Source organism: Macaca fascicularis, chromosome 6 (assembly GCF_037993035.2).
Source record: "Macaca fascicularis isolate 582-1 chromosome 6, T2T-MFA8v1.1".
NCBI classification, from domain to species: domain Eukaryota; kingdom Metazoa; phylum Chordata; class Mammalia; order Primates; family Cercopithecidae; genus Macaca; species Macaca fascicularis.
This window is the reverse complement of record NC_088380.1, coordinates 70553213-70571662: the sequence shown is the minus strand read 5'-3', so window position 1 is coordinate 70571662 and position 18450 is coordinate 70553213. Positions and strand designations below refer to the sequence as shown.

Here is an 18450-nt window from a genome sequence, read left to right as displayed (position 1 = left end):
GACATTGCTGGTATCTAAAGTAAAACACCACATTTTTTGTTTACCTAAATTAGGGTGTTAGAGCCTACTGCAAATTCTATATTCAATGAAGAAATGTAACTGTTTTGAATTTTTAAAATATCATGCTATTATAAAAACTTTTGATTATATGACTATAAAATGGCTTAATTCCTTGATGTTCTATTTCTTACATTTACTAAAGCATTCCTTTATACATTATCTGAAGTCTTTAAAAAGTAAATAGATGACAAACCAATGGCAAAACTTACAAAGTTATACATATATATTTATTCCTAAAGCGTATAATTATATCTATTACCTGACAACATCCTTGTGATATAAGTAATAAGAGATCCTATTTATATTTAACTTTATATATGGAGCAACAGATGGGTCCAGATTTTAAAGTGACTTGCCTAATGTGATAGAATAAATTTAAAAGTGAAACTGTGAATACAATGTAAGTCTCTAATTGTCTATACAAATCTGGTTAAGGATCTGGCCCAGGAACCTGGGTAAAGATTAAAAAAACAATGAAAAAATAATCCATTGATTAAAGGTGGATTTCCTAAGATGGCAGAATCCCTGAAGAAAGTTTTATGCCTATTAAAGCACCTAGGTAAATGGGAGATCTCCATTTCTGCAAGAAGGACAAAACTAGATATTTCCATGCACAAGCAGTAGAACCCAAAGCTTTTCAGAGCAGGTAGGCAAGATAAATAAATAAAAGACTTCCACAATGGACAAAGAGAAGTCAAATTACCTCTTTTCACTGATGATATGATTCTATACCGAGAAAACCCTTAAGATTCTGTGGAAAGACTTCTATCTGATAAACCACTTCCGCAAAGTCTGAGGATACAAGATCAATGTACTAAAATCAGTAGTATTTCTATATACCAAATAGTGATCAAGGTGAGAATCAAATCACAAATGCAATCCCATTTACAATAGCCACAATAAATAAAATACCTAGGAATACATCTGACCAAAAAGGTAAAGATCTCTACAAGAAGAACTATAAAACACTGATGAAAGAAACCATAAATGACACAAACAAATGGGAAAACATTCCATGCTTGTGGGTTGGAAAAATGAATATCATTAAAATGTTCATATTGCCCAAAGCAATCTGTAGATTCAATGCTATTTCTATAAATTACCAATGTCATTTTTCACAGAATTAGAAAAACTATTCTAAAATTTATATGGAACCAAAAAAAATTCCAAATAGCCAAGGTGATATGGTTTGGCTTTGTGTCACCACCCAAATCTCATCTTGAATGTCCAGGCAGAAATCTACTGCAGAGGTGGAGCCCTCATGGAGAACCTCTGCTAGGGCAGTGCACAAGGGAAATGTGAGGTTGGAGCCCACACAGAGAGTCCCCACTGGGGTACTGCCTCCTGGAGCTGTGAGAAGAAGGCCACTGTCCTCCAGGCCCCAGGATAGTAGATCCACCAGTGGCTTGACCTGTGCTCCTAGAAAAGCTGCAGGCACTCAAGGCCAGCCCATGAGAGCAGCCTCAGTGGCTGAACCCTGCAAAGCCGTAGGGGTAGAGCTTCCCAAGGCCTTGGGAACCCATCCTTTCCATCAGTGTTCCCTGGATGTGGGACATGGAGGCAAAAGAGATCATTTTGGAGCTTTAGGATTTAATGACCACCCGGCCAAATTCTGGCTTCCATGGGGCCTGTAGCCCCTTTGTTTTGACCAATTTGTCCCACTTGGAATGGTGGCATTTACCCAATACTTGTATCCCCATTGTATCTTGGAAGTAACTAACAGACTTTTGATTTGTACAGGCTCCAATGCAGAAAGGACTTGCCTTGTCTCAGATGAGACTTTGGACTTGGACTTTTGGGTTAATGCTGGAATGAGTTAAGACTTTGGGGGACTGTGGGAAGGCATGATTGTGTTTTGAAATGTGAGAAGGACATGAGATTTCAGAGAGGCCAGGGGTAGAACGATGTTTTGGCTCTGTGTCCCCATCCAAATCTCATCTTGAATTGTAATCCCCTTGTGTTGAAGGAGGAACCTGGCGGGAGGTGACTGGATCATGGGAGCAGTTTCCCTCATGCTGTTCTCAGGATAGTGAGTGAGTTCTCACAAGATCTGATCGTTCTCACAATATCTGATGGTTAAAAGTGGCAATCTCCCTCTCTTTTTCTGTGGCCTTGTGAAGAAGGTACTTGCTTCTCCTTCACCTTCTGCCATGATTGTAAGTTTCCTGAGGACTCCCCAGCCACGTGAAACTGTGAGCCAATTAAACCTCTTTCCTTTACAAATTACCCAGTCTCAAGTAGTATCTTTATAGCAGTGTGAAAATGGACTAATATATAAAGCAACCCCAAGAATAGGAATAAAGCTAGAGGCATCACATTACCCATCTTCAAATTACACTACCAGTCTATAGTAACCAAAATAGCATACTACTGGTACAAAAACAGACACAAAACTGATTGAACAGAATACAGACCCCTGAAATAAAGCCATATAAATACAACCAAATGATCGTTGACAAAGTTGAAAAAAAAATAAGCAATAGGGAAGGGATACTCTATTCAATAAATGGTGCTTGGAAAACTGGCTAACCATATGCTGAAGAATGAAACTGAACCCCTACCTCTCACCATACAAAAAAATTAACACAAGATAGACTAAAGACCTAAATGTAAGACCTCACACTACAAAAATCCTAGAAAAAGCCCAGGGAATACTCTTCTAGACATTGGCCTATGAAAATAATTTATGACTAAGTCCCCAAAGGCAAATGTAACAAAACCAAAAATTGTTGATTGGAACCTCACTAAACTGAAGAACTTCTACACTGCAAAATAAACTATCAACACAGTAAACTCTACCTACAGAATGGGAGAAAATATTTGCAAAGTATGCACCCAACAAAGAAATAATATCCAAAATCTATAAAGAATTTAAACAAATCAACAAGAAAAAAAAAAAAACCAAGCTCAATTAAAAATAAGCAAAAGACATGAACAGACACTTCTCAAAAGCAGACATACAAGTGGCCAAAAAAACATGAAAAAAATGTTCAATATCACTAATCATCAGAAAGATGGAAATCAAAACCATAATGAGACACCATCTCACACTAGTCAGAATGGCTGTTACTAACAAGTCAGAAAATAACAGATGTTGGCAGCATTGGAAAGAAAAGAGAATGCTTATACAATGGTGATGGGAATGTAAATTAGTTTACCTTTTGTGGAAAGCACTGTGGAGATTTCTTAAAGAATTAAAAATAGAATTACCATTTGACCCAGCAATCCCATTACCGGGTACCTACCCAAAGAAAGAGAAATCATTCTACCAAAAAGACACCTGCACTCGTATGTTTATTGTTATTCACTATTCACAATAGCAAAGACGTGGTATCAACCTAGGTGCCCACCAACAGTGAACTGGATAAAGAAAATTTTATACATATACACCTTTGAAAACTACACAGTCATAAAAAGGAAAAATACCATGTTGTTTGCAGCAACATGGATGCAGCTGGAGACATTATCCTAAGCAAACTAATGTAGAAACAGAAAACCAAATACCGCATTTTCTCACTTATAAATGAGAACTAAATGCCACATACATATGGACACAAGGAAACAATAAGAAACTTGGGATTGCAAAAGGAACAAGACAGGGAGGAGGACAAGGGTTGAAAAACTACCTGTTGGGTATTATTTCACCACCTGGGTGATGGGATCATTAGAAGAACAAATCTCAGCATCAAGCAATATACCCATGTAACAAACCTGCACATGTAACCCCTGAATCTAAAATTAAAAATTAAAATTAAAAAAGAACACAAAGCTTTCTTGTTTTTACGAGTTCCTTCCCAAGTGCTTTAACCCAAGGATAATATATTAAATTCTGAAATGAAGTGGCAATAATCAGTAAGTGTTAAGACTTGACAGATGGATTCATAAAACCAGGAAATAATATCACTAGAAGCTTTACTTAAGAATTTACACAAGTTCACATACACCCCTTTTAACAAAGAATATGATTATGATTATAGACATGCAACTTCAAAATTTGAAAAACATGAAGAAAAGCTTATTTTGGGATTTTAACTTATGCAATATTTACATATAGCCATATTGATTATAAGCTTTAACTGCAACTAACATAGTACTAAAATTCACATTTTCAACATACACAATTTGGATAGGAAACAAAATAGAACCAAGAATAGCTATATTTTTCTTTTTTTAAATCTAAAATTATTAATTTTATATAGTAATGTACATTTGTTAAGGATTTTCTTGTTAATTTGCTTCTTATAAGATCCCTGAGGAGTGTTCAAGGCATTTTATCCGTGGATTTATGAAAAGAAAACTGAGTCACAAAGGCTTAGATAACTTTACTGTTTGTAACTGGAAGAGTCTTAATACTGCCGTACTTATTTTCTCAGGAGATATAATATTCCAAAGCATCCTTATAACCATTAGTGTTACATATAACAAGCACCAAGTATTACTAGCAAAATTACTATTAAAATTTCCAAAATTAATGTATTTTTAGTCTCTCCATATTGGCAGGTGTTACATGCATCCAAACGAAAATTCATACAGAAGATAGGTCTATATTATGCAACAATTTGGTATATCAAGCTAAGCAAAGTGTTTTTAAAAATATCAATTATCTGTCTTTCAGTTTATTGGTAAACTAAATTGCTAGATATAGATAAAATGTTCAAAAGACTAAATCATTCAGATTTGCCAGAATACTTAGATTTTGTTTTGGATTAAAATAAAGTGCTTTATAAAAGCCAGATATGTAGCCATATAGTCCAATAAAAAAATCTTTCCTGAATAGGTTCATTAGGGTATACAGCTCAACTGAGAAATTTCAGAGCCAAGGTTAAATAACACTTTCAACTTCTTTTCTTGTGAGAATCTTACTATGTAAATAACTATGAGAACCTCTGGATCTGTTCCCAGAGTTCACGTAGTTCTAACCTTGGAATATCTACTGGTTGGGAAGATAGGCTAAGTTCTGACACACATTCAAGGATTCCTAAAATTTTACTTTGTTTCCATAATGCTATGTAGTGAGAAATCTCATGGTATCATTTTTAATCATGAGGAAAGAAGAATTTCAAATACAATGTAATATTTACTAAAATCACACATTTCTCATAACAAATTCATAGTCAATTTTTTACCATTATAACAGCAATACTTGACTAAAATCACACATTTTCCATAATAAATTCATAGTCAATTTTTTACCATTATAACAGCAATACTTGACTAAAATCACACATTTTTCTTAATAAATTCATAGTCTTTTTTTACCATTATAACAGCAATACTTGCCAATTTTAAAAGATCACAGTAACTTTAGAGGAAATACAATTCTAAGAAAAAGGTAATCCATAATGTACATCATAGATGGTTCTAAGAAAGAATTTTGCTAAGCCTTCTACAAGATACTGATAATAAAACATAATAAAATATTGCTCCTAATAGCACTCTAACAGTATTAGAATCAAAATCAAATGGTCTACTTAGTGCCCAGCTCATGGTTTCTAAAAACGATACTCCGATTAGAGTAACCACAGTCCCTCAAAGAAGTGGTTGATTGCAGGTCTGGAGAAGGGAAAATACAAGATCAGCTGGAAGCATCTTGCAGTGCCAGAAAGTAAGAAGTGCTCAAAGGATGGGGACAAGCTAAAAGGGCACACAAGTCAACCCTGAAAGAGCTACCAATGGCCAAAGCTGGAAAAATTTGAACAAAATAAATAATAATAGTTTCATATAATTAACTATATATAGTATAATAAATAGTATAAACTATATAATTTATGTTTAAATATAAATATATAATTAACACATTATTTATTATTATAACATTATAAATGTCAATATATTATGTAAATAATATATATTTTGGGATTATAACATTATATAATTTACATTTAAATACAAATATATAAATAACATCTATTATTATTTATTATTATAACATTATTTACAAATGTCAATATATTATATAAATAATATATATTTATAAATATATTAGCATACTTATAAATAATATAAATATTCACGGCTCATACTGAAATTAAGATGTAAATAACAAAAGAGAAAGTTCTTTCTTACAGAATTCCAAGTAATTAAAGTAGAAATCAGAGAACTAGAAAGGCACCATCAGAATACCACAGTAAATAATTGTTTTCAATAGGTAAGATCTACCATCTACCAACAGATGCTAAAGTTAGAGAGAAACTTGAAGAGAAATAGAATATTTGCATAGTGTCAAAGTATCTTCCCCTAAATATTTATAAAACTCAAAGGTAAAAAGAGTCTTTTTACAGCAACTGTAAAGCAGTACAGCAACTATACTGTAAACTGTAAAGAGTACAGCAACTCAGCAGACACCATTTTAACCAAGGGATCAAGGTAATATCATCAGGAATAAGACAGGAGACATTGTGTTACTCCTGATATAACGCACTGAGAAGGAATACTACTTCTGTGGTAATCTTCCCAAAAAAGAAATAATCATAATTCAATTAGAAAACATCAGACTCAAATTGAGAGACATTCTACAAAATATCTAACCAAGACTTTTCAAAGTGTCAAGGTCATGAAAGACAAGGGATGACTGAGGAATTGTCACAGATCAGAAGAGACCAAGAAGACATGACAAATAAATGCAATTCGATCCTAGATAAAATCATAGAACAAAAAAAGGATATTAGTGTGGAAAATGGTGAAATTCTGATAAGGTCTGAAGTTAGTTAATAGTATTGTTCCAACATTAATGGCATGGTTTTGATCACTAATCTATTGTCACGGAAGGCCTTAACATTAAAGGTATATGGTAACTATTACTTTTGCAACTTCTGTGTGAGTCTAAAATAATTTCAAAATAAAACAATAAAAATAAACAAATAAAATGGCATATTTTGAGATGAGAAAAACAAAACCAATCAAATGACCCAATTTTTGGGGAAGCTAATTTTAACAATCATTTGGATTTAGAGAAAATCCAGGTACTTCTATATGATATAAGGAAAGTTAACAGAAAAATAATTAGTAATATAATTCTCTTTCTCATTATGGCATAAAAATATTTTCACATAGTTAACAATCATAAAAGCAGATTGAGGCCAGGCACTGTGGCTCACGCCCGTAATCCCAACACTCTGGGAGGCTGAGGCAGGCAGATCACCTGAGGTCAGGAGTTCGAGACCAGCTGGTCAACATGGTGAAACCCTGTCTCTATTAAAAATACAAAAAATCAGACAGGCATGGTGGCACGTGCCTGTAGTTTCAGTTACTCGGGAGGCTGACAGACTAGAATCACTTGAACCCGGGAGGTGGCAGTGGCAGTGAGCCAAGGTCACGCCACTGCATGGTGACAGAGTTGAGACTCCCTCTCAATAAATAAATAAATAGAAGCAGATTGAAATGAGCTCTGTTAAGAATCTTCTCTTTTGAATTAAGAAATCAGTCTTTAAGACTAATGTCTTTCTTTACCTAACTATTTATTATTTCAAAGGGAGACAAATAAATAAACGTAGCACTGTTTATGTCTAATGTAGGCCTCACCTGTATGGCACTATTATAGTATACCTACTGCATTTCTTTCACTCCTAGTAGATCATAACTGTAAGTCACAATGTTACACTCCTAATCTAGCATAGTGTTTAAGACATGAGGGTACTAATAATTATTAGCTCAAAAGCGAATAAAATATTTAAGTTTTATATTTTATTCTTTCTAGTTGAAATTATTTTCATATATTTAAAATACTTTTAATTATAAGAAACAGTCTTCTAAGATAATTACTTATAAACCTAAAAATAAAATAATCCTGACTGTACTTGTTTCAAATCTCATTATTGCTAATATATTGTTTATATTCTGGGTTATATTTTGCCTTCACAATCTAGCCACAAATAAGTTTATCCCTTCTTCTAAATTCAGTTTATTATTTGCATCATTATACCTCAGTTAATTTTTAAATAATTAGTTTCATTCAAATATATACTTTAGTGATTTTCAAATCTTCATGAAGTATGTATAATATCTGCCTTTATGAAAATAGTCATTGGGGATTTTGTACAAATAATCTGAGAATTGAGAACTATGCTCTTTAAATAGTTAAGTGGTATTACTCATGCTACTTAAAATAAACAATAATAATACCTATGGCCAAACATTGTGCCACTGTTCTGTATTAGAATGTGTAGTCTTTAAGCCTAGATGCTACATCTTATTCTTTAATACACCTCCAGTGACTGTCAATAGAATCCATTAGATAAAACACTCCAAGCTTTCAAAAGCATAAAAATATAGAATATATATGCACAAGCAAATTTGTTATACCAAATTTAGTATACATTATAAGAGGCAATTGAATAAAATTTCTGATCATATTCACAGAATGTACAATACAATTTATCACTGTAAAAAGAAAACAGATGAGGGTTCCAAGCTGTTATTTTGGAAACTGAATATTACATGCTTTATAGCTGAAACAATTTTAAACTAAATTAAAGATCATCAATGAAAAAGCTTTTCTTTAAAGCTTAATAAAAACCATAGTGAAACAAAGAACCTAATTAACCTGTATAAACAGCAAGATGTTATTTTCATCAGCTTTATCAATACTTTAGATTTTCTATGTCTTAACATAAGAGTAAAAACAAAAACAAACAAAAAATAATATTAGGCATTTAATACTATTCAAACCAACACACAAATGTTTACCTAAGTCCCAAACATAGGGCTCAAACACTTTTTAAAAATGTTTTAAAGAATATGAGATATATATATATATAAACATTCCACCCTTGTGTACTTTTAATCCAGTTCGATGCTATGGCAACCTTTAAGTTTTGCTAGATTTCAAGTATTCTGTTAGTTTTCATGAATCTTACTTAAAAACAATAGTTACAATCCCATTTGCACTGAATTTACTTCTCAGACAAATTTCCTGGGTGGAAATTTATTTTACTGGCTAACAGTTCAAAGAAAGTATTTTACACACACGCACACACACACACACACACACACATACACACAACCTAACTCAAGAAGGAGGGAAAGAAACAGGGAAGAGAAAATGAGAAGGAAAGGAGAAAGGAAGGGATGAAAATGGGAGAGAGCAGGGAGGAGCTAAGAAAATTCAGAGAAGGAGGAGTATCAAGTGAAAAAATAAGCCTGATGAATGCCCTTACCTTCACTTCTTTTTTCTGCTTGTTTTGCTTCATTTTCTACTTTTTTTTGTTTTGCTGCTAAGAGTTCCCGTTTTAATTGTCTTGCTTCTTTTCTGAGCTCTTCGCTATAAAGCAAAAAGAGTTATGTAAGTATATAATATATTGAGAGTAAAAGTTGTTTTGCAAAAACAGAATCGTTGGTATACCACATCTAAGAAAAATAAAGTGAATAATGTAATTCATTTATTTTGTTTCTGTGTATGTATACTTGTGGCGTAGAAATACACTTAAAGGATTTTAAAAGTTCTAATTTTTTCATAATAGCACTATGAATTACTATAAAATATATCCCCTATCAAACATAAGTGATAAATGACCCATTATCTTCCTAGTTCATTAACAAATTTAACATTCTAGTTTTAGTGTAATAACTTATGGAGATACTAGATCAAAACAAAATTTTTAATATAAATATTACTCATTAAGCATAGACATATGCAAAAAATTTGGCTTCAAAAATGGCTGAATTCCTGAACTGGTACCAGTAACTATCATTTAGTAATTATTACATGCTAGGTTTCACGCTAAAAACTTTTAAAACTCATTTGATTTTTAAACCCAAGTTTTTAACTCATTTAATACTACAGTTTGGCATATAATTTCCTTTTAATTTCCTGGTAGTTAAATCTACCAGGGTGAGGTCTGATGATTAATATAATCATGTGTTAAAGACAAACTTAGAAGTAAATGTTACCTTCACTACACGGCACTAGCTAAGTGACTTGCTTCTCCGTGCCAGTTTTAGGGCAGGACATTCAAATTCATGCCTTGCAAAGAATTATTAACTGCGCATTATCATAAACCCTTAGGGTTACTTGTGACTAGTTAAGACTGTGCATATATTCTCTATGAATGTCAAGTACCCACTGTATTTTCAACAAAATCTAGAGTGAATCATGGAAACTCAAAGGCTATGAACCCAAGCAGGCACTGCACTCTGAAAATGTTTATCAAAGATATTCAAGCTAAGGTTTAGTGGAATCTGAAGTCTAGATAATTACATATCTGATTGAACCTTTAGTGCTTTTTACTAATCCCAAATCCTATACCTTTTTACCACTGCCATGTATTAGTTACCAAACTGCTGGGCCTTATGATGTGCATAACTCAGTTCTTTACATCTTTTTTCCACATCAGACACACACAGCCACATTTTGCATCTGCTTGGCCTCCAAGATCCTGAATTCTGAAAGTCCCCTCAGTGATCAAAATCCATTATGTTTTAACTTTTTCAGCCTTTCATTCCTACTAAACTTGCATGTATTCCCATAACAATGAAAGCCAATTCCTTAACTGTAGTTCATGGTCCATCAGCCCCATTCTAGCCCTAATTGGCTGTCTGTCTATACTAGATGCTATGACCAATCATTTCACTGATGATCTCATCAGCACCCATAATTTCCTTGACTTGTTTGTCCTGTAGATACATCATAATCACCTGGAAGAACTTGCTAGCAACATGTTGGGGGAGACAAATCTCCAGGGAATGTAATAACCTTAGATGTGGAATGTTGCCTGGAAATTTGCCCTTGTAACAAGATCCCCAGGTGATTCCAGTATGTACTCAGGTTTGGGATCCAATGCTCTAGGATCTTATTATAGAAATTATCTTTTCTCTTTTACAATTTCAAGCACTCTCACTTCACTGATCCTTTTATTCAGCAAACAAACATGCTCAAATTTCTCTGGACTCAGCTCAAACCAAGTGATTATTATCTTCACAAATGGACTTCATTCTTGAAAGAATAGTTTACATATACAGTGTGCTTTATTAAACTCTAACTTCTTAATCTCTTGCAATCTATCCCTCTTATAGGCTACTGAAACTGTTTCTATATCAACCAAATTCAATGGCCTTTTCTCATTCCTCCGCTTCCTTTTTGGCCTCTATCATTCAATGATGTTAATTATTCCTTCCTTCTCCTTTCTTCTTGGAATTCTATCCCAGTGAGGCTTATATACCATTTTAGCATTTTGAATCTCCAATTCTTCTCCTGGTTACTCTTTTTCTTCCCATATTATAATTGTTGACATTTTTCTCATCTCTATACTTTGTACACTGGCATTTTAATCTAATCTCATAACATCAACTATCACTCCTATATAGGTTATTTCCAAACGTAGATGTTTTGCCTTGATTATGGTCCTGCATTTCTAGCTATCTTCTACAAATGTCTGTGTATATTAACTCAGAAATTTAAGGTAAGACACATACTGATATGGTATGGCTGTGTCCCCACCCAAATCTCATCTTGAATTGCAGTTCCCGTAATCCCCACGTGTTGTGGGAGGGACCCGGTGGAAAGTGATTGGATCATGGTGGCAGTTTCTCTCATGCTGTTCTCATGATAGTGAGTTCTCATGAGTTCTGATGGTTTTATAAGCATTTGGTATTTCCCCTGCTGGCACTCATTCTCTCTCCTGCCAGCCTGTGAAGAGGTGTCTTCCACCATGATTGTAAGTTTCCTGAGGCCTCCCCAGCCATGCAGAACTGTGAGTCAGTTAAACCTCTTTTCTTTATAAATTACCCAGTCTTGGGTATGTCTTTATTAGCAGCATAAGAACAGACTAATACACATACAATTTTAAGTTTCCTGGTAGCCAGATTTAAAAACTAAAAGGAAACATTAATTTTTACATACTTAATATATCTAAAATATTACCAATTAACATGAAACCAATATAAAGAATATTAATGTGATATTCTACACCCTCTTTTGTACTAAGTCTTCAAAATCCAGTGTGCATTTTACACTCACAGCAAATCTCAATTGAGACCAGACTCATTTCAAGGACTCAACTCTAGAGAAACAGCAGGCTGGACATCTCAACATAATTACAAATTCTTTGTGTCCAAACCTGAAATCCTCTCCTTCTTGCCCAAATTTGCTCCTTCTCCTGAAGTCTCTATTTGATCATGGAACAATAATCTTTCTAATGACCAGACTTTAAATTTCCCTTGGACTCTTCTCCCTTTCCTTTCATTGAATCAGTGTTGAAGTACACCATTTCTAATCTCTCTCACATATAACAGCTCCTCTTGACTCTAACCATCAATACCCAGTTTAGGCTCTCATTACGTGTTCTCAGGTAAGTATAATTACTTCCTACTTCTTAAAGCTATATGAACACAACTGTAGAAATCCCATATTTACTCGGCATGACATAAAAATGGAACTGGGTAGCCGCTGCACAGGGAACAGCAAGCACATCTTCCATTTACTCCACCAAACATTACTATCTTTTTATTATGCTACTTTGTATAGTTTTCAATTTGGTAAGTAATTCAGTCATTTAGATGATGTTTTCCGAAGACTAAGGTCTTTGAGGTAGAGATTATTTTGAGAGTTGAAGAGGAAATGGTGCATTTCTAGGGTAGACAAACTAGTTACGAGAATAATTTGAAGTACATAAAGAATGAGGCAAAGAAAGTATATACTGTTTATGATACTATTTGTAGAGGGAGAACAACATAGCTCTTATAAGACTTAACTTTGGATGCAGAAAGTACTGATTTAAAAGCCAACTCTATCACTTATTAGCCAGGCGACCTGAGAATAGTTACTTAACTTCTCTGAGACTCAGTTTATTCAACTATAAATTAGGGGTAAGGTATGTAAAATATAAAGCACACAAGACATGTTCAACAAATGGTAGCTATTATGATTTAGGTCATCTATTTAAAATAGCACCACTGTTAAGAGCTGTCTGTCATATGGGCATAGTTCTTTATTACATTATTTATTATACATGAATGTTATCTCTACTATATACAGCAGACAACTTTATTCATTGTCTTAAAAGGGCAATGAATGCATAATGCTTCCTTCTAAAAATCTATCCTTAAATAGTCAAAGATTTAGACACACTATTGATGTAGCCATATAATATACAAACTGAGCAATGCTGAATAAAAACTCAAAAATGACAAGGTGAGACAGAGAAGGGTAGGTCTATACAGATTATTAAAAATTGCTTTATTATGCTAAACATTTCAAGTGATTGAAGATTTACAATGTTGCCAAAAATCTTTGAGACTATTCAAGCAACACCATTTGTTAGTACTGTGGAATCTATAACTATTGAAACGAACTACAAGTTTTTAAACCAATTTTTAGATCACAGTCTAATTTTAGGATTCCCAATCTTACATTCTCTGGAATATCATCCTATCCACTGGCATCAGAATATATTTAAATATATTAAAATGAGAATTAAAATTGTAAGCTTGGAGTATATGTCACCATATACTGCCAAATTATGGGCTTACTTTAGAGTCCAGAAAGCATTGTCTTGGCCTCCTCAAAGCCTAGTCTGTGCTTAAATGGTAAAAGAAATGGCTTTTATAAACTGTTACTAACTCTAAGTCATTAATTGTTTTCCTCACAATTATATTTCATTTGAATTTTAATATGGTTTGTATGATATCAGCATTTATCCACCAGATATTTCTATATTTTTTATCTAGTAAATCTGCAATAAGTTACTCCTTAATGGAAAAAAGAATTTCTTAAAAAAAAAAAACCCAATAAAATATCAGCAGCCTAGAAATTACAGTAGCTTTATATATTTAGTAATAGCAAAGAAATTACTAATTCATTTAGCAATTTTTGGAGCACTTAATATTTATATGGTAACATTCTGGGTACTGGCATGGAAATCAAGATGATTAACGAAGGGAACCTCACTTTGCTAGGTTCTTTAAATCAGTTACCTCCTATATCACTTAATAATCTTTTCAATGAGCTGTGATATAGGTATTTTATAGGTAAAAAGGCTGACGTTTATGAAGATCAAATAAATACCTTTTTAGAAGTCACATAGTGAGTAAGTGACAGAGCTAGAAATTTAAAAATGGGACTATCTGAACTCCAGGTCTATGCTCTTTCCATGTTGTTTCATGGATACCTTGAGAAAAACTTCAAGGAGCCTCAATTCCAAAGAGGGATATAAGCCATGTACATCAATAATAAAAACAGTACATAATAAAAAGCAGCAACTTCCATGACAAATAAACAACTGAAGCATTTTGAAATTCAGTGAAGGAAAGAGTACTGCAGGACAAATAAGAGATGGCCTCACAGAGGAAGCATGTGAACTGGGACGTGAAAGGTAAGTAGGAATTAGCTATTTACAGACAGAATGAAGATGCACCCAAGCAGTGTATCTAAACCAAGACAGAGAGATGGAAAAACAGGGTACATGCTAAAACATGAAGATATTTGGCTATTGCATAAAATAATTTAAAGTGGGGCAAGGTAACTAGTAATGAAAGATAGAGCTGGGAAAAGGATATGGGGTAAAGTATAAATGCCAAGCATTTGTGAGTAAAGTGACAATATTTTCCTTCAATTTTTCCACACCTTTGGCTTTTCCAATTTTTTTTTTTTTTGCAACCAATTTCTCAACTGCTCTTAGTGTCTTCATTTAACCCACTATCCACCCATTTTAACATCTTACTAGTAATCCACACACTCCTTAAATGGTTCTCTCAAAAGTAACTTATGACCTCCTAATCACAAATTTCAATGACTTCCTGCTGGATTGTAACTTAGACCTTGAAAAGAATCCAACTTTGTTGAACACCTTACCCCTTTTTGCCCCTCTGCTATCTCAGACATAGCGTCATGAGATCTTAGGACACTTAGGATCTTATCCTACCTCTTTGATATTCTTTCTCTGCTTCCACTGGTTCTACTTTTCTACCTTCTGCTCCTCAAAATTAGATGCTTCTCAACCTTCTTTTCCTCTCTGTAAATTTCACCTGCACTCAGAACTTCAATTCTCTCTGCTTTAATGCATCCAACATACAAAATCAAGATTATTAGCCTATGCTCTTTACATATTTCCACTTTCAAGATTAAATTGGCATTTCTAACTGCCAGATGAAAAATTCCACTAGCCACACCACAAATGCATCAAATTTACCATTTAAAAAGATTGGTAATGTCGGCTCCTCAATGAACACCAACTAATTCCTCTTTTTTCTATTTCTGATAAAGCTACCACAATGCTGGTTGTGAAGCCCACCTTCTAGTATCACCCCCTTACTTACTACATTTTTCCTTTTCCTTTAAAAAGTCTCTTCCTTTCTATGGTTAGTGACAGCAATCTAGTTTAGGCCATCAGGACTTCACTTGGTCAACAGTCTCCTACTTCATCTATGTGCCTCTGGTCTGACTTTTCTTCCATTTATTTTATAACACACATCCCAGATCTTAACTTCTACTCCCATGATCTTCATAGCTCCCTAAATCCTAGTGAATTATGCACTAATTTCTTAAGTAATTAAATCTCTCTCATGACCTAACTTCAAACTACTTTTTTTCAACTTTATCCCCCACATATCCTCTACAGTTACTCTAAATTTCAGTCAAAACATACTAGTCATAATTACCTTGGCAAACTTTGAGATTCAGTACACATACTCCTTTGTTCATGCCATTTCCACTACTTAAAATGGTGTTTTCACCCTATTTCTGTCTACTAAAATCTTCCTCATCTTTTAAGTCTTCATGGAAAAAGTGGCACTTGAGTATAGCTTTGGGGAAAGTTGTTAACCTCATTGATCCTCAGTTTTCTCATCTATAAATTGTGTCTATATTCAATATATGTAATATGCAAAACATCTATAAATTGTGTCTATATTCAAGACATGTAATATTCCAAGATTTAGAATTAAAACTGAAAATTAATGATAAAATGATACTAATTATTATGTTAAAGATATCTACTCTAATGCCAGTGATGAGTTGTTTTCTTCATCTAAAACTAATGTCAACTTACAGCATTCCAAATGATTGGACAAAATATTTGGGTGGGGGTCGTGGGAAGAAATGTGTTTACCAAAAGACCTAGACTAAACATCATTATTTGGCCATGAAAAGGCAATTAATTCTCCTTCTTTGCCTCAGTTTCATCATTACAGAAAAATAGTTTAAGTAAGGCAAAATATAATGTTTCTGAAATGCATAATTAAAATTATAAGTGTTAAAAGTTATACCACGCAGATCATTTTAATTCCTTTCGATTTGGCATTTTAAAGCCCATTTTGAATTAAAATTATTCCCTTAGTTTTCATTCACATCTAAAGAAGTAGTGAGATGCTGAATGTTGACATCTTTATCCTAGACACAAAAAAGCTGAAGTATAGAGATGGCAAGAGATTTTTCAAAATTATCCAAGTCAATAATAGAATTATCAATGTGATACTGACATCTTAATTCTTTATGCAGTTTTCACTTAACCTGCTAACCACCTACTAAGTGAAAAGTACTTTTAGACTCATACCTTACCTTTAAGCTGCATATTTTATTTATGTACAATTTTTATTGATTTCTAGTATTTGTACATTTTTATGGGCTACATGTCATATTTTGTTATAGTTGTAGCATATGTAATGGTAAAGTCAGGTTATTAAGGGTATCTATCATCTCAAGTACTTAACATTTCTAAATGTTGTATAAATTTCAAGTCCTCCCTTCTAGCTGTTTTGAAATATACAATTCATTATTGTTAACTAGAGTCACCCTACTCTGCTATTGAGCATGGAGCTTGTTCTTTCTATTCGTTTGTTTATACTCATTACCCAACCTCTCTTCATCCGCCCCCCCTGACCAGCACACAAACCTATATGCCTCTGGTATCTATCATTCTACATTCTACCTCTATGAGATCAAGGTTTTCAGCTCCTACATATGATTGAGAATATACGATAATTGTCTTTCTGTGCTTGGCTTATTTCACTTAACACAATGACCTCTTGTTCCATCCATGTTGCTGCAAATGATAGGATTTCATCCTTTTAAGGCCAAGTAATATTCCATTGTGTACGTACACCACAGCTTCTTTTTCCATTCGTCCACTGATAGACTCTAAGGTCAATTCCACATCTTGGCTATTGTGAATAGTGCTGCAATAAACATGGGGTTATAGGTATCCCTTTGATATAACAATTTCCTTTTCTTTAAATAAATATCCAGTAGAGGGATTTAAGCTGAATATTTTCTATATAACAGGAGATATTATCAATAAATAGCTACATAAGAAACTTTTTATTACTACAATATCAGTATATTTACAATTTTTATAAGCTTGTTCATATTACTTGATTGAAGCAGTTTTTTAAAATCCTGCAATTATTTTTTAACTGTGCAGCTTTTGAACATGAGATTGAGGATTTAAAATGGCAATGTCAAGTATCTTGCATAACTGTCAGTCTAGTTCTTACTTTTTCCCAGATGCTTTTCTCATTTTCTCCAGTTTCTAGGAATGTGCCTTAGGAAAACTTTTAGTTATATCTATTATTTTTTCTTATGTCATGAGAAATATTATTTTAATATAAGGGTAATGAAGTCAAGCACTGATCTTCTCTAATATTCACATTTAAAAAATTGATACAGATTATCAAGACCTGAGTGTTTGACATGCTGTTGAAGAGATCTTAAATCTATATAAATGGAATATGTGTTAGTTTCTTACATATGACGGTAAAGGAACTTGCTTAGAGGCCTTGTTAAACAAGCTGATGGCTAAACACATGCCCATTACAGACTATTGTCTCTTGGACTACAGATGTAGCACTTGCAGTTAGTTTAAGCCTGCTATTTCCCAATATCTGATAAGAATTCATAACACATGGAAATGACTGAAAACCAAACAGTAAACCCTTCATGGTCTTTAGCCTGCTGCTGCTTTAATCACAAAGATAGCCAATCTGTTTGTAGTGAAACAACAGCTTGGATGTTGATGAAATCATAAAATAGCTGTAATAAAAGCCCATCATATGTATTAAAATTGTAGATGTTTCATACAATTTTTAGACTTACAGTATCATCAGCTGTAGCAGAGATGTAGGTTTACCATATTTCAAAAAGTGCCAAAATATACTGTAGTTTATACACACATTTTGAAAATATATACTTATATCATGCAAATATCTAACAAAAGTTAATAAAACTCCACCATGTGTTTGAAGCTCTGTTCTACCTATTACTAGCAGTATGGCATTGGACAACCAATCTAAGCCTCAGTTCACTGACCTAGAAATGAAAAGAACAGTAAGGTTGTTGTAAGAAAGAACTAAGATTCTATGGAAATTACTTAGCATACTTAGCATAGTAGTTGGCCCAAGATAACACTAAACAGAAATTTGGTTCTCTTACTATTATCGCTCTCACCTCCACCACTACCACTA

At 33.4% G+C, this 18450-nt stretch overlaps 1 protein-coding gene across 1 annotated transcript in view; it reads right to left on the bottom strand.

The window, feature by feature from the left end:
* CWC27 (CWC27 spliceosome associated cyclophilin) overlaps window positions 1–18450 on the bottom strand; it is a 262287-nt gene that overhangs the window by 130275 nt on the left and 113562 nt on the right. The window contains exon 11 of the mRNA XM_045393777.3: window positions 9216–9319. Within this exon, the coding sequence (XP_045249712.1) occupies window positions 9216–9319 (104 nt within the window). The remainder of the gene's footprint in view (window positions 1–9215; window positions 9320–18450) is intronic.